The sequence below is a fragment of the Leucoraja erinacea genome, chromosome 22 (genome assembly GCF_028641065.1).
Source record: "Leucoraja erinacea ecotype New England chromosome 22, Leri_hhj_1, whole genome shotgun sequence".
Classification (NCBI taxonomy): Eukaryota; Metazoa; Chordata; class Chondrichthyes; order Rajiformes; family Rajidae; genus Leucoraja; species Leucoraja erinaceus.
In genome coordinates this window covers 1522430-1540149 of record NC_073398.1, presented here as the reverse complement: position 1 = coordinate 1540149, position 17720 = coordinate 1522430, and the positions used below count along the sequence as shown (strand labels likewise).

Genomic DNA, 17720 nt, shown 5'->3' with positions numbered 1-17720 from the left:
CTGATGTCCGGGGATAATCTTGCAGAGCTGTATGTCATGGTACATGGTACACGTGACAATGAAGAAACCATTGACCATGACATTAACCTCTGCAGTAGAGCAGATAAATAAGGGGGTTTGAAGGAGGTAAATCTAACCCAGTGGCCAGATCCAAACATGGCTGAGGAGGCTTTGGGCTGTGTGGGCAACTGCTATCTCTGGGACACACCACACATGCACAACCAGAAAGCCCAGTGAGCTCAGAACTTCATGTTTCACACTAGGGAAGATATGGTGTCCGCCTGTCCCTCACACCAGGTCACCCCTCAGGCTCGAACCTCACGACCCCCTACGACTCCGATCAAAGCCAGTATGAGGATGTTGCCAGGACTAGAGGGTCTGAGCAAAAGGGAGAGGTTGAGCAGGCTGGGTCTCTACTCTTGGAGTGCAGGAGGATGAGGGATGATCTTATAGAGGTGTATAAAATGATGAGAGGAATAGATCGCGTAGACGCAGAGTCTCTTGCCCAAAGTAGGGGAATCAATAACCAGAGGGCATAGGTTTAAGGCGAGGGGGGGAATGATTTTATAGTAACCTGAGAGGCAACATTTTCATTCAAAGGGTGGTGGATGAACGGAATGAGCTGCCGAAAGAGGTAGTTGAGAAACGTTTAATGAGCAATTAGACAGGTACATGGATAGGACTGGTTTAGAGGGACATGGGCCAAATGTAGGCAGGTGGGACGAGTGTAGATGGGACACGTTGGCCGGTGAGGTTGGGCTGACGGGCCTGTTTCCTCACCGTATCAATGCATGACTCTATTACACCATTTACTCCATAACTCCAACGCATTTAATTGGTGATACACATTACACATTAAAGCCACAGATTAATTTACTGTGTACATCCTGCCCATGTTAGACTTCTCAAAATGCAACACCTCACATTGCTCTGTTAAATTCCATCAAGGATTCCTCTGCCCAACTACCCACTTGTTCAAGACCCTGCTGCAATTTCTGACAACCATCGTCACTATATCACTGTACTCTGGTTTATAGTGTTTGATGTGGTGTGAACTATACACGCTGCTTTATCCGAGGTGGTGCTAGGCTTCCAGAGCGTTTTTGGGAGTGCTCTCCTCCAGGCAATCTTGGTTGAGCCTTCTCTACAGTGGAAAGGCTTTGAGGTGTCAGAAGGCAAGCCTCTCCCAGACTCTGGCCTGCTGTTGTAGCCATGGTATTGATGCAACCTGCCAGACTTTGCCCTTCCCCTCTTCCCTTCCAACTACAAACCCCTCCCACAATCAGTCTGAAGAAGAGTCCCGACCCAAAACATCACACATCCACGTTCACCAGAGATGGTGCCTGACCCGCTGAGTGCCCCCAGCACTCTGTGTCGTTAAATGCACATGATGCCCGGGAGGGCATGTAAAATCCATAAGCTGGCATTCAAGAACAGTACTGAACCCATGTTGCTGGAACTATGAGGCAGCAGCACTACCTGCTGCACCACTGTCAAGGAGCCCTTCAATGGCACAATGATAAGGCCCTGGTTTTACCACCGAGAGCAGATAATATGACTGATTTTGACAAGTAATTGGCAAAAGAGTCAGTGGGGAGAGAAGGAGAATCTTACTTCAACATAGCAAGTTACAATTATATTAAGTGAAGGATGAAACTGCAGATGCTGGCTTGAAGCGAAGATAGACACAAAAAGGTGGAGTAAATGGGTGGCACGGTGGCGCAGCGGTAGAGTTGCTGCCTTGAAGCGCCAGAGCCCCAGTTTCGATTCTGACTACAGGTGCAGTCTGTACAGAGTTCGTACGTTCTCCCCGTGACCTGTGTGGGTTTTCTGCAAGGTCTTTGGTTTTCTCCCACACACCAAAGACGTCCAGGTTTGTAGGTTAATTGGCTTGGCATAAATGTAAAAAATTGACCCGTGTGTGTGTGGAGGGTAGTATTAATGTGAGGGGATCGTTGGTCGGTGCAGACTCGGTGTGCCGAAGGGCCTGCTTCCACGCGGTATCTCTAGACTAAACTCATTGGGACGGGCAGCATCTCTGGAGACAACGTTTCAGATCGAGACCCTTCTTCAGCCAGTGAGCAGTTAAAAGTGTGTTGAATCTTTTCCTGCCCTTTCAGTACTATGATAATAAGTAGTATGGTACGGCAAGAAAAGATGAATACACTTTTAATTGGTTACTGGTCGCGGTACAAAACATGTGGCCTGAAAGCCAGCGCAGACTGGGATGAAGAATGAATAGGATACTGTCTGCTTTCACAAGAGATCACTGCTTCATGCCATGATGAGGCGGAGCACTGTAATGATTTGATTTCAATTATTTAATGGCATTCAATTACAAAGAGCAACAACTAATTTAACCATGAAAATCACATATATAAATTGTGTGGTGCTTGCCAAATTTTCTAAACAGGGATTACGTAAGGAACAGTTTACTGAATAATAAATGTTTCACAAAAATGAGCTCATCTTCACTTAAGAATATAGTTGATAGACAAAATCAAATCTTTAAAACAATATAATGGGGAATAGGCATGTTGGTAGGTTTAACACGTGGGTTTAAGGGAGGCACGGTGGTACAGCGATAGAGTTGCTGCCTTACAGAGCCAGGGACCCGTGTTCGATCCTGACTACGGGTGCTGTGTGTACGGAGTTTGCACGATCTCGCTGTTACTGCATGGGTTTTCTCCAACACTACAAAGACATACTAGGTAGGCTAATTGGCTTGGTATAATTGTAAATGATCCCCTGTGTGAAGCACAGTGTTAGTGTGTGGGGATCGCTGGTCGGTGCGGACTCGGTGGGTCAAAGAGTCTGTTTCCGTGCTGTATCTCTGAACTAATCTAAAATTATCCCAGTATCTCTAAACCAAACACACATGTACATTATTAATACAATCCTCTACAGACGACTTCCAAATATAATCGATTTGATACAGCAATTGAAAACAAATAGATATTAATCTCCCTAAGAACATTCATTACAACACAGACTTCCATGTAGTCGGCATAACACAACTATTACACACATCTCATAATATTTTTGAAAAAGACCTCTTCAGCACCATAGCCTCATTCCCTTTTCTTGTATTCAAATGAACATATTTGCATTACTGCTATGTTATTAATCTTACTTTCCATTTGTAGTCTCCACCCTTTTTCAGCTATTCTTTCTCAGAATTTGGGCGTTGCCAGACGCCAGCATTTATTGCCCATCACCTGTAACGTTCACAACTGTATTCACTCTGACGGGCAGGCAGCCTTATCACAGACACACACCACTCTGGCAGGAGTGAAATGAGTGGTTGCCAGAGTGGTATGTGTCTGAAGGGAAGAAACTGTTCCTGAACCTGGATGTTACCGTTTTTAGGCTCCTAGTTTCAGCCATTGGGCTATTAAACAAGACAACCTCCAAATAACGTGTGTGTATACACAGAGCCACACACATATATACACACTCATGCACATACACACATGCACACAGAAGATAGACACAAAAAGCTGGAGCAACTCAGCGGGACAGGCAACATCTCAGGAGAGAAGGAATGGGTGACATTTCAGGTCGGGACCCTTCATCAGACAAGTTAGGGATAAGGGAAACGAGAGATATAGATGGTGATATGGAGAGATAAAGAACAATGAATTAGACATATGCAAAAACGTAATGATGATAAAGGAAACAGGCCATTGTTAGCTGTTTGTTGAGTGAAAACGAGAAGCAAGTGCGACTTGGGTGAGGGAGGGACAGAGAGAGAGGGAATGCCGGGGTTACTTGAAGTTGGAGAAATCAGTATTCATACCACTGGGCTGTAAGCTGCCCAAGTGAAATATGAGGTGCTGTTCCTTCAATTTGTATTTAGCCTCACTCTGACATTGGAGGAGACTGAGGACAGAAAGGTCAGTGTGGGAATGGGAAGGAGAATGAAAATGTTTAGCAACCGGGAGATCAGGAAGGTCCAGGCGGGCTGAGCGAAGGTGTTCAGCGAAACGATTGCCCAGTCTGCGTTTGGTCTCACCAATGTACAAGAGTCCACATCTTGAACAACGGATACAGTAGATGAGGTTGGAGAAGGTGCAAGTGATCCTCTACCTAACCTGAAAGGTCTGTCCGGGTCCCTGGACAGAGTCGAGGGGGGAGGTATAGGGACAGGTGTTGCATCTTCTGCGGTACCTGGGGAAGGGGTGGTTTGGGTGGGAAGGGATGAGTTAACCAGGGAGTAGCGGAGGGAATGGTCTCTGCGGAAGGCGGAAAGGGGTGGAGATGGGAAGATGTGACTAGTGTTAGGATCCCGTTGGAGGCGGCGAAAAGCTCAGAGGATTATGTGTTGTATGCGACGGCTGATGGGGTGGAAGGTAAGGACTAGGGGGACTCGGTTGGATTATTGGGAGGGGAGCAAGGGCAGAGCTGCAGGGTACTGAGGAGACATGAGTGGGGGTATATAACACACACACACACACACAACCTTTGTTTATTACAGTTTATATATTCTGTAGTGCTGCTGCAAGTAGGAATTTCATTGTTCTATCTGGGACATATGACAATAAACACTGTTAGACAATAGACAATACAGTAGGTTGAGGAGTAGGCCATACGGCCCTTCGAGCCAGCACCACCATCAATGGCTGATCATCCACAATCAGTACCCCGTTCCTGCCTCCTCCCCATATCACCCGACTCGCTATCTTCAAGAGCCCTATCTCGTTCTCTCTTGAAAATTTCCAGAGAACCGGCCTCCACTGCCCTCAGAGGAAGAGAATTTCACAGACTCACAACTCTCTGTGTGAAAAAGAGTTTCCTCATCTCCGTTATAAATGGCTTACCCCTTATTCTTAAACTGTGGCCCCTGGTTCTGGACTCCCCCAACATTGGGAACATGTTTCCTGCCTCTAGTGTGTCCAAACCCTTAATAATCTTATATGTTTCAATAAGATCCCCCCTCATCCTTCTAAATTCCAGGGTATACAAGCCCAGCCGCTCCATTCTCTCAGCATACGACAGTCCCGCCATCCCGAGAATTAGCCTTGTGAACCTACGCTGCGCTTCCCAAGAGGGAGTTTAGCGTCACTCTGACTCGACAGTTGAGACACCAGGCAGTTGAAGGCATTGAGAACAACTGCTAGGTACATGATACTGGTGTGGAGCAGGCCGACAGTGTTCCCTAGCACAAACAGTATGATCGTGACCATAATTCAACAACTTCATCATTCTATTTGTTGGTGCTACATTTAATTTACTTTTATTCCTGGATACAAGAAGTAAATACAATTCAAAATGAATGACCAATCATCGCCACTTCCAACGTGATCCCACCACCGGCCACATCTTCCCATCTCCTCCCCTGTCTGCTTTCCACAGAGACCGTTCCCTCCGTAACTCCCTGGTCAACCCGTCCCTTCCCACCCAAACCACCCCCTCTCCGGGCACTTTCACTTGCAACCAAAATAAATGGTACACTTGTCACGTTACCTCCCCCCTTGACTCCATTCAAGGACCCAAGCAGTCTTTCCAGGTGCGATGGAGGTTCACCTGCACCTCCTCCAACCCCATCTATTGCATCCACTGCTCTAGGTATCAGCTGCCCCACATCGGTGAGACCAAGCGTAGGCTTAGCGATCGCTTTGCCCAACACCTCTGCTCGGTTCGCAATAACCAACCTGATCTCCCGGTGGCTCAGCACTTCAATTCCCCCTCCCATTCTTAATCCGACCCTTCTATCCTAGGCCTCGTCCATGGCCAGCTGTTCCTCCACCGTCATATTTTGCTTGGGCAGTTTACACCCCAGCGGTATGAACATTGGCTTCTCCAATTTCAAGTAGTCCTCACTTTCTCCTCCCCTTCCCAGCTCTCCCTCAGGCCACTGGATCCACCTCTTCCTTTCTTCCTCCCGCCCCCCCGCACCCCCCCCCCCTCACCATCCCCACAAAAATTCTGAAGAAGTGTTTCGACTCAAAACGTTGACTATTTCCTTCGCTCCATAGATGCTGCCTCACCCGCTGAATTTCTCCAGCATTTTTGTCGGCCAATCATCATGTTGAGATGAGAGCCAACATTCACTGGCTTATCTTTCTAAAACGCTCCATTTCATATTTGCATGTGACGAGGCCATTCAACATATTAAATCCAGCTGGTTCTCAAAGTAGATGTGGAGAGGATGTTTCCGCTAGTGGGAGAGTCTAGGACCAGAGGCCACAGCCTCAGAATAAAAAGACGTACCTTCAGAAAGGAGATGAGGAGGAATTTCTTTCGTCAGAGGGTGGTGAATCTGTGGAATTCATTGCCACACAGGCCAAGTCAATAGATATTTTGAAGGCAGGGATAGACAGATTCTGGATTAGTACAGGTGCCAGTGGGGCTACGGGGAGAAAGCAGGAGAATGGGGTTGAGAGGGAAAGATAGATCAGCCATGATTGAATGGCAGAGTGGACTTGATGGTCTGAATGCCCTAATTCTGCTCTTATAAGTTATGAACTTATGAAAGTAACCCCATTCCTCCATTGATTTTCCCCAATAACATTTTCAACAGATATCCATTAACCCCCCTACATGAACCCTTCCCTCCAACATTGGCACAGCTCCACACACTGGCATTACCATCACTCCTCACCGTGCAAGAAGCTTGCAAAACTACCTTGAGATGTGCCCCCAGGTTCTGCCATCTGTGCAGCGAGCAACTCCTCAAGAACCTGCATCATTGGTGTTGCCGTGGACCTTGACTTTCTCTGCAGCCTTCCTGTGCTCCCTCACTGGGGATAACACATATACTACTATTATTAACCAAAGATAAACACAAAGTGCTGGCCCTGCTTTTTTCTGGCCATTTTTTACCTCCAGTTCCCTTCCCTCAACTTTCAGTCTGAAGAAGGGTTGTCCTGAGACATCATCCTTCCTTTTACTCCAGAGATCCTCCATGACCTGCTGAGTTACTCCTGCATTTTGAGTCTATCTTTGGTATAAGCCAGCATATGCAGTTCCTTCCGAGAGATTTGAAACAACCTCCCTTCCTTAGAAAACGAACCACTGGTCCAGCTAGGTATGAAGGTACAACAGGCAGCTCCCTGTGGGAGAAGGAATCTGGGAATAATTTGTTTGGGTATTCATGAACAATCAATAGAAACGGAATAGTCATACAGCGTGGAAACAGGCCCTTCGGTCCAACTTGCCCACACCGACCAACATGTCCCATCTACACTGGTACCACCAGCCTACATTTAGCCCATATCTCTCTAAACCCGTCCTATCCATGTACCTGTCTAATTGCTTCTTAAACGTTGCAATAGTCCCTGCCTCAACTACCTCCTCTGGCAGCTTGTTCCATACACCCACCACCCTCTGTGTGAAAAAGTTACCCCTCGGGTTCCTATAAAATCTTTACCACTTCACCTTGCCTTCTGCTTCTTGATTCTACCACTCTGGCAAGAGACTCTGTGCGTCCACCCGATCTATTTCTCTCATAATTTTATACATATGATATTATAAGATCTTCCCTAATCCTCCTGTGCTCCAGGAAATAGAGTCCCAGCCTGCTCAACCTCTCCCAATAGATTGGACTCTCTCGAGTCCTGGCAACATCCTCGTAAATCTTTTCTGTACCCTTTCCAACTTAACCATATAACAATTACAGCACGGAAACAGGCCATCTCGACCCTTCTAGTCCGTGCCGAACGCATATTCTCCCCTAGTCCCATATACCTGCGCTCAGACCATAACCCTCCATTCCTTTCCCGTCCATATAACTATCCAATTTATTTTTAAATGATAAAAACGAACCTGCCTCCATCAACTTCACTGGAAGCTCATTCCACACAGCCACCACTCTCTGAGTAAAGAAGTTCCCCCTCATGTTACCCCTAAACTTCTGTCCCTTAATTCTCAAGTCATGTCCCCTTGTTTGAATCTTCCCTACTCTCAGTGGGAAAAGCTTATCCACGTCAACTCTGTCTATGCCTCTCATCATTTTAAAGTCCTCTATCAAGTCCCCCCCTTAACCTTCTGCACTCCAAAGAATAAAACCCTAACTTGTTCAACCTTTCTCTGTAACTTAGTTGCTGAAACCCAGGCAACATTCTAGTAAATCTCCTCTGTACTCTCTCTATTTTGTTGACGTCCTTCCTATAATTAGGCGGGCTCCTCCTCCTTTTTCCTTTCTTGTCCCCGACCAAAATTGTACACCATACTGCAGAATTGGCCTCACCAATGCCTTGTACAATTTTAACATTACATCCCAACTTCTATACTCAATGCTCTAATTTATAAAGGCCAGCACAACATCTTTCCTATAACATGGGGCCCAGAACTGAACAAAATATTTTAAATGTGGCCTCACCAACGTCTTATACAACTGCAACATGACCTCCCAACTTCTATATTCAATACTCTGGCTGATGAAGGTCAATGTACCAAAAGCCTTTTTGACCACCCGATCCACCTGCGACTCCACCTTCAAGGAATCATGCACCCACACTCCCTAGATCCCTCTGCTCTACAACACTACCCAGAGCGTTACCATAGTTTAAACAAGGTGGCTAAGTAGGAAAGATTTCATGACAACGTTTACTGTTGAGACCACATCGAAATCTGCAAAGGCTGAAATGTTTTCTGTGCAATGAGCTTCAAAGGTTGACCAGATCTTCATAGCACATATAATTTCAAGGCCGGCATGGTGGCGCAGCAGTAGAGTTGCTGTCTTACAGCGTTTACAAAGCCAGAGACCCGGGTTACATCCTGGCTACAGGTGCTGTCTGTGCGGAGTTTGTACGTTCTCCCTTTGACTGCGTGGGTTTTCTCTGAGATCCTCGGTTTCCTCCCACACTCCAAAGACGCACAGGTATGTAGATTAATTGGCTTGGTATAAGTGTAAATTGTCCCTAGTGTGTAGGATAGTGTTAGTGTGTGGGGATCGCTGGTCGGCGCGGACTCGATGGGCCAAAGGGCCCGTTTCCGTACTGTAACTCTAAACAAAACTTGGAGCACACAGCGTTTAACTTGGCCTTGTGGCGTGATGTTCTTACCAGTTGATAGCAGCTGCACCCCTGTGGCGGGGGAGCAGGGACGGGTGGTAAATGATTGATCCATGCCTCGGGTGGTTAATAACATCCATGGGGATGAACTGGCTGCAGAACGGGAGCACGTTGAGCTCTGCTCCGACAGATTTGTAGGCTTCAACCACATCAGCAATGGGCTTTCCCTTCAGCCGCCATCTGGGGAACTTAAAGACTGGTGTTCCATCCTTGTCCGCGGCCACCGCTGAGGAGACAATTAGTTTACAGTCAGTTTCTGTAACATTCGCTTCCAGCTCTGGTTCCTCCCCCCATGGTATTAAACAACCTGCCTTTCACATGGTAATGGCATTTGAACAAACAGAGTTTAGTTTAGTGTATTGTCACGTGTACAGTGAAAAGCTTTTGTTGCGTGCTAACCAGTCAGACAATACACTGTTACAATCAAGTCATTCACAGTGTGCAGATACACGATAAGGGGAATGACATAATTGAAGTAAGAAATGTTGCTGTTGGGGTAGAGATTTCAAAGTGAGCAGCGATTGTACTGGGTGATTGCAGATCCACTTCTGTGACTAACACACAAATGGTAAGCAGGATGATAGACAATACACTTCAAACCCCTGCACTGGAACCTTATCACCCGTCTGGGAACGTCCATGAGAGCCTGAGTGGCACCCACTCCTGGTACTCTGACCAAGTGAGTGGAAGAATCAATGGAAATTCATCAGCATTGAGTGGTGCAGCGGTAGAGTTGCTGCCTTACAGCTCCGGAGAGCCAGGTTCCATCCTGACTACAGATGTTGTCTGTATGGAGTTTGTACGTTCTCCCCGTGGGTTTTCTCTGGGGAACTGCAGTTTCCTACCGAACTCCAAAGACGTGCAGGTTTGTAGGCTAATTGGTTTGGTATAAATGTAGATTGTCCCTAGTGTTAGTGTGCGGGGATCGCTGGTTGGTGCGGATGCTATGGGCCGAAGGGTCTGAATGGGTTTAAAGATTTAGAAGTTACAAAATGGATTCTGCTGTAGATTTAGAAGCAATAAAATGAATGCCTAAACGTTCTCCTACTACACAAGTGAGAGTTCTGCACAATACCATGAATGTTTTCACCTTTCTTCTGCAACACGAGCGAGATTACAGCACAAGAACGTGAATGTTTTTTTCTATGATATAAGCAATCAGAAAAATGTTCAGACAATTCGTTCCTACCATTTACTCTACAGATTGTAATGTACAAAAAATAGACCAACAAGGTCAAAAAACAAGAGTGCTTGAATCTGCAAAAAATAGCTCCTTCTGCATAACCATATATGGGCTAACCTTTCCTCTATCGGAAGAACCTGTCAATCCTCTGATTTTAACAGGCAAAAGGCTGCATAATGCTGTGAGAGAAAGAATTGCTGATTATAAATATATCTGATTGAACATTACCTCTGTGTGTGGTGAAAGAGAGACTCTGTAGTGTGTATTTTACATACTGTCAGAGTTGATCCCACCCCACCTGGCGAAATAAAGACATTACTGTATTACTAACTTTTGTGTTGTTATCTGTTTGAAGCAAAAACGAACCTTTTTACACAATGTATCTCTAAACTAAGACTGAAGAGACTTGCACATGTGTCCACATCCCCCTCAGGGCACATTTTGTTACATGCCTACCAGCCGGTGGAAAGACAGTACATGATTACAATCGAGCCAACCACAGTGTACAGTGGTTAGTAAGTTTGTAGATGGCACCTAGATTGTTCGGGTCGTGGACTGTGAGGAAGGCTGTCAAAGTATACAGCGGGATATAGATCAGCTACAGAAATGGGCAGAGAAACGGCAGGTGGAATTTAATCTGAGCAAGTGTAAGATGTTGCACTTTGGGAGCTCAAATGTAAGGACAAAATATACAATTAATGGCTTGACCCTACACAACATTATATAGAGAGATCTTGCAGTCAATGTCCATAACTCCCTGAAAATGGCAACACAAGTAGATAGTGTGGTAAAGACGGCATATGGTAATCCTGCTTTAAATAGGCCAGGGTTGTGGGTATCAGGATGTTTTATATTATTTTGGGTTGGGCCGTAGTTTGAGTATTGTGTGCAGTCTGGTCGCCCTATCACAGGAAGAATGAGGAAGCTTTGGAAATGGTGCAGAGGAGATTTAGCAGAGCAATACCTGGATTAGAGGGTATTAGCAACAGGGAGTGGTTGGACAGACTTGCATTGTTTTCACTGGCACGCCGAAAGCTGCGGATGGAAATTAAGGGAGGCATAGATAGGATAGACAGTCTTTTTTCATGGGTGGAAAAATCAAATACTCCAGGACATCGGTCTAAAGTAAGAGGAGGAAAGTTGAGAGATGTGCGGGGCAAGTTTGTTTTTACACAGAGGGTGGTGAGTGCCTGGAACACGCTGTTGGAGGCAGTGGTTGAAGCAGGTACGTTAGTGGCATTTAAAAATACTTTTGGATAGGCCAATGGATATGCAGGCAATGGAGGGATATGGCCTGTGTGCAGGTAGATAAGTGATAGCCTGGCCTCATGTCATGAAGAAGGCAACCAATGTTACGCAAATTCAAGGCATTTATTTCAAGAGGGGTCGAATACAAAAATAGGGATGTAATGCTGAGACTCTATAAGGCGCTGGCCAGGCTGCATTTGGAGTATTGTGAACAATTTTGGGCACAATATCTGCAGAAGGATGTGCTGGCTCTGGAGAGGGTCCAGAGGAGGTTTACGAGAATTATCCCAGGAATGAGTGGGTTTACATATGATGAGCATTTGGCTGCACTGGCTCCACTCACTGAAGTTAAGAAGAATGAGGGGGGGGGGACCTCATTGAAACGTACCAAATAGTGAAAGGCCAGGATAGAGTGGATGTGGAGAGGATGTTTCCACTAGTGGGTGAGTCTAGGACCAGTCATAGCCTCAGAATTCACTGGGTGGCGCTAGCAATGGCTGCCTTGCCAACAATCTGTATGTTCCCTTCCTTCTTTGTGTTTTAATAGTATGTGTTAAATGTATGTTTTTAGTGTTCTTTAGCTCGTATATCCATCTGCACTGCGGCCCAACATTGAGGAGTTGGCCGCCTTTACTGAAGGTCGAGTTTTAAGAGCTCCACCGCGGGCACCTACGGGACTTTAACATCACGGCGCCCGTGATCCCTTTGTCAGGGGTCGTCCTCGGAGCTCCAACCATGGGTGCTTGCGGACTTAACCTCATGGAACCCGCCGTCTCTGGTTGGAGACCGACTTCGAGAAAACTCCAAGCAGCAGGAGTTTCGCCCGCCCTGACGTGGAAGCTTCAATCACCCTGACAGATGGTTCAACTGCCCCGACTGCGGGAGAATAAAGAGGAAGAAGTGTGGACTTTATTGCCTCCCATCACAGTGAGGAATGTGGGAAACCTGGTGTGGTGGATGTTTATGTTAAATTTTAAGTAGTCGTGTGTCTTGTTGCTTTTTTTTGGTATGGCTGTATGGTAATTTGCATATCACTGTACCTTAATTGGTACATGTGACAATAAAAGACCTTTGAAACCTTTAGAATGAAAGGACGTACCTTTAGGAACGAGATGAGGAGGAATTTCTTTAGTCAGACGGTGGTGAATCTGTGGAATTCATTGCCACAGGCGGCCATGGAGGCTATCAATGGATATACTTAAGGTAGAGATAGACAGGTTCTTGATTACTACGGGTGTCAAGGGTTATGGGGAGAAGGCAAGAGAATGAGGTTAGGAGGGAGAGATAGATTAGTCATGATTGAATGGCGGAGTAGACTTGATGGACCGAATGGCCTAATTCTACTGCGAAATATAAACAATTAAAAAAAATGTGCAGCTCAGACATTGTGGGCAGAAGGGCGTGTTTTGTGATGCACTGTTCTGTGTTTTATGCAACAATAGGGCAGGGTTATCCAGAAGTGTGTGTGGGGAGAGGATAAGCTGCTGCGGATGAATGGAGGGAGAGGGGGTGGGTGAAGGCCAAGAAAACAATCCGGCAGCTGAGCTGCAAGAGGAAGAGGAGCAGCAGCCCAGGAGTTTGAGCACTTTAAACTGCTTCAATGAGTCCAATCTGTATAAAGGGGAGGAAGGTGCAGGAGCTGGGGTACTGCAAGGGTTAGTCAACGTCTGTCTAACCTCAGCCTCAGGAAACACACTCCTGATCCTGTCAGAATCTATCCAACTTCCACTGCTCCACCCACGGGATCGAATTTCAAGATCGAGTAGCTAGTTCTTGCATCATAAACCATACGTCAGGCAGCTGAGACACGTTGCCAGCCTGGAGCAGAGTGCCTGGGTCACAGGCTGCTCTAACCTCCAGTCTCAGCTGTGAATCTTGAATCTCACCAATGTGAGCCCATCTATTGTAAACGGGTTGCTCGGAAGCTGGCAGAAGCAGTCAGGGCAGCACAGTGGCGCAGCGGTAGAGTTGCTGCCTTACAGTGCCAGAGACTCTGGTTCGATCCTGACTACAGGTGCTGTCTGTACGCAGTTTGTACGTTCTCCCCGTGACCTGCGTGGGTTTTCTCCGGGTGTTCCGGTTTCCTCCCACACTCCAGAGAAGTACAGGTTTGTAGGTTAATTGGCTTCGGTAAAATTGTAAATTGTCCCTAGCGTGCGTACGATAGTGTTAGTGTGCGGGGACCTGTGGTCGGCACGGACTCGGTGGGCTGAAGGGCCTGTTTCCATGCTGTATCTATAAACTAAACTAAATTTGAATTAAAACCCAAACTAACACCAAAATAAACTGTTAGTCGGTACAGAAAACAAGACTTTGGATTACAACAAATGCAGAGATGTGAATGTAACTGTCCATCACACAGACCCCTTCAACTCTATCTGCCCTGGGAAAGCAGCCAACATAATCAAGGACTACTTTCACCCTGGTGTTCCCTCGTCTCCCCTCTCCCTTTGGGCAGAAGATACAAAACCTTGAAAGCTGGGACCACCAGATTCACGATCACCGTGTTCCCGCTGTTATCAGACTTTCATATAAGCTGCACTGTCATCCCTATCTTCCATCCCATCTCACTGTGGGCCTTCTGGACTGGTTTTCTCTACAGCTGTAACGCCATACATGGCATTCTGGTGTTTTTGTCTTTGTACTACCTTGTGTACCTGGATAGGTAGGAAGGAACTGCAGATGCTGATTTAACCTGAAGGTAGACACAAACTAATTGTTTAAGAAACATTTAGACAGAGATGTGAATAGGACATTTAGAGGGATGTGGGGCAAACGCAGGCAGATGGGACCAGTGGAGCTGGGACATGTTGGTCGATGTGGGCAAGTTGTATCGAAGGGCCCGTTTCCACAATGTATGACTCTATACATAACACAGCGGGTCAGGCAGTATCTCTGAAGAAAAGGAACAGTTGACGTTTTGGGTCGAGATCCTTCTTCAGACTGAGAATCAGGGGAGAGGGGAACTCCCTACATAGGGCTTGATTGTTTGACCTGACTGGATAGCACACAAAAAAAAGCTTTCCATTGTATTTCAGTATACATAATAAACCAATACCAATTAACGATTTGGATGTGAATGTCGAAGATGTAAAATGAGTAAATCCACAGATAACACACAAATTCTTCCCAGCTGTTATCAGGTAACCGAACCATCCATCCCATCGACAACTAAAGAGCAGTCCTGCACTACCATTTGCCTCACTGAAGATCCTCGCACTCTTTGATTGGACTTCATCTTGCACTAAATGTTATTCACATTATTCCCTCTATCTGTACACTGTGGACGGCTCGATTGTAATCATGCATTGTCTTTCCGCTGACTGGTTAGCACGCAACTAAAGCTTTTCACTGTACCTCGGTACACGCGACAATAAACTATGAGCAGGCATAGGTTCAGCACAATATGAACGAGTTGGCAGGAGGGCAGAGCAACGGCAGATGGAATCTACACCTGAAAAACATGAAGCAATTCATCTAGAGAGGACTGCGATGTACACAGAACCCAGGGGAGTGTTGCGAAATTAAGGATTCTTGGAGCACAAGACCAAGGATCCCTGAAGGCAGCAAAAGGTAAATATAGAGGGAACATGGTAAACAGGATAGTGGTGATACATAAGACTACAGAGGCAAGAATCTGGGGCAAAATAGAATCTGCTACAAGAACTCAGTGGGTCAGGCAGCATGTGGGGGGGGGACAAACATTTTGGGTGAGAACCGGCATTTTAACTGCAGGATGGATACTTGCCAGGTTAGCCATAGAAAGCATTTTATCGCGATGCATCACAGCCTAGTTTGGGAACAGCTCTGTCCAAGGCTGCAAGGAATTGCAGAGTTGTGGACGCAGCCCAGACCATCACACAAACCAACCTCCTTTCCATTGACTCCATCTACACCTCACGCAGCCTCAGCAAGGCCAGCAGCATAATCAAGGACGAGTCACACCCCGGCCACTCCCGCTTCTCCCCTTTCCCATCAGGGAAGAATTCATGTCCATAAGTGGTAGGTGCAGAATTAGACCATTCGGCCCATCGTGACTATTCCGAGTGCAGTCTACTCAGGGACAGTTTTTTTCAAGCAGATATCAGGCAACTGAACGGTTCTCTCATCAGCGAGAGAGCGGTCCTGGCCTCCCATCTACCTCATTGGAGATCTTTGAACTATCTTTAGTCGGACTCGATCAGACTTTAATGTTATATCTTGCACTAAATATCTGTGCATTTTGGATGGCATGATTGTAAGCGTGCATGGTATGTTATTTCACTGGATAGCATGCAAACAGAAGCTATTCACTGGCCTGCAGTGCACGTGGCAGTAAACTAAACCACCCTGGGCATACAAAATAACAGCAACAGCTAGAATACAACTTGACAAAACGTTAGATGCTGCAGTAACTCAGCGGGACAGGCAGCACCTCTGGAGAGAAGGAATGGGTCGAGACGCCTCTTCAGACTCTGCAGAACCAGCATCTGCAGTTCCTTCCATTACAAAGCATTAGTTGGACCTCAGCTGGAGTATCCGGTATAGTTCTGATCACCACATTATAGGAAGCACTTGGAACAGAGGATAACAGATGATAAGGGGCACAGGTGGATGGGAAGACACTTTCCCCCATAGCACAGCTTTCTAAAACCAAAGGGTAAGAGGTTGAGGGGGGGGATCCGAGGAGGGTTACTGAAATCAGGAACACAGACTGCCAGAGGTGGAGAGATTTAAAAAGAGATTTAGAGATAAAGTATATAGAGGGGGAAAAAATTGTAAATTGTCCCAATTATAAATTGTTGGATAGTATATGGAGATAATTGGGCGGCGTGGACTCGACGAGCCGAAGGGCGTCATTTCGCGCGGTAATGCAAAACTAAACTAAAAAGTTCAAATAGGTGCTTTATACTTGGCATGGACATGGTTGGTTGAAGAGCTGTTTTTGCTTCTGTCTCACTGTCTAGTCTCCATTCTGAAGAAGTCTGAATAAAGGGCTCGACCTAAAAAACGTCACCCAGTCCTTCTCTCCAGAGATCCTGCCTGTCACGCTGAGTTACTCCAGCATTTTGTCTGTCTCCGATTTAAACCAGCATCTGCAGTTCTTTCCTACACATATTCTCCATTCATTTTTTCGGATCGTGCATTTGCCTCGTTTCAAACCCCTTCTTCTACTACCACCCAAATGCATCTTCATGCTGCCTGTTTGGAATGTGCACATCTCCCTGCGATCATGATAGTTTCCTCCTTGTGCTCTGGTGCTCTGGTTACCACCCAATTTTAAATTGGCATTTAAAATTGGCCTTAATGTATAGGGGGTGGATAAAATATGGGATAACATAGAACTAGTGTGAACAGGTGAACTGTGTGGGAAGGAACTGCAGACGCTGGTTTACACCAAAGATAGACACAAAATGCTGGAACACCTCAGCGGGTCAGTCAGCATCTCTGGAGAAAAGGAATAGATGATGTTTCGGGTCGATGGCCTTCTACCCTTTTTAGACCTTAATTTTAAATAAGCTCAGCGCCTCGACCCAAAATGTCACCATTCTTTATATGACAATAGACTATAGATAATAGACAATAGGTGCAGGAGTAGGCCAATGGGCCCTTCGAGCCAGCACCGTTATTCCACCTGTGCGAATTCGGCACAGAGACTCTCACGGCACCAGCGCAACGCTTCCGCCTCATCCGACGGCTCGGGACTCTTGCACTGAGGCTGCTCCGTGGCTGGAGCTGCAGCGAGCAACCCGCCAGCCCGGCAAACATTCGCCAGCCCGGAAAATACTCGCCAGCCACGGCTCCCCGTCCGCATCTGTCCCCGCCGCTGCTTCTGCTTCCATCCCTCCCTCAGCCCTGGCTCTCCAACACTCGCGGCCCATGCAGTTGATATTAATTTTGAAATTCTTGTTGATCACAGAATTTCTCACGACAGAGCGTGAGAAATTTGTGATCAGCGTTAGAATTTGGCCAAATGCGCGAGTCTCGCGCTCAATGCGTGAGAGTTGGCAGCCCTGAGGTACACTACATCCACTGACTCTCCATTGTCCATTTTCCTAGTTACATCCTCAAAAAATTCAAGAAGATTGGATAGGCATATGGATGAGAAGGGAATGGAGGGTTATGTTATGAGTGCAGGCAGGTGGGACTAAGGGGAAAAAAAATATGTTCGGCACGGACTTGTAGGGCCGAGATGGCCTGTTTCCGTGCTGTAATTGTTATATGGTTAAGATTAGTCAAGCATGATTTCCCTTTCGTAAATCCATGCTGACTCGGACCGATTCTCATACTGC

General features: G+C 46.4%; 1 protein-coding gene across 1 annotated transcript in view; it reads right to left on the bottom strand.

Annotated features, from left to right (window-relative positions):
• LOC129707620 (mitochondrial 10-formyltetrahydrofolate dehydrogenase-like) overlaps positions 1 to 17720 on the bottom strand; it is a 97529-nt gene that overhangs the window by 76243 nt on the left and 3566 nt on the right. The window contains exon 3 of the mRNA XM_055652749.1: positions 9009 to 9243. Within this exon, the coding sequence (XP_055508724.1) occupies positions 9009 to 9243 (235 nt within the window). The remainder of the gene's footprint in view (positions 1 to 9008; positions 9244 to 17720) is intronic.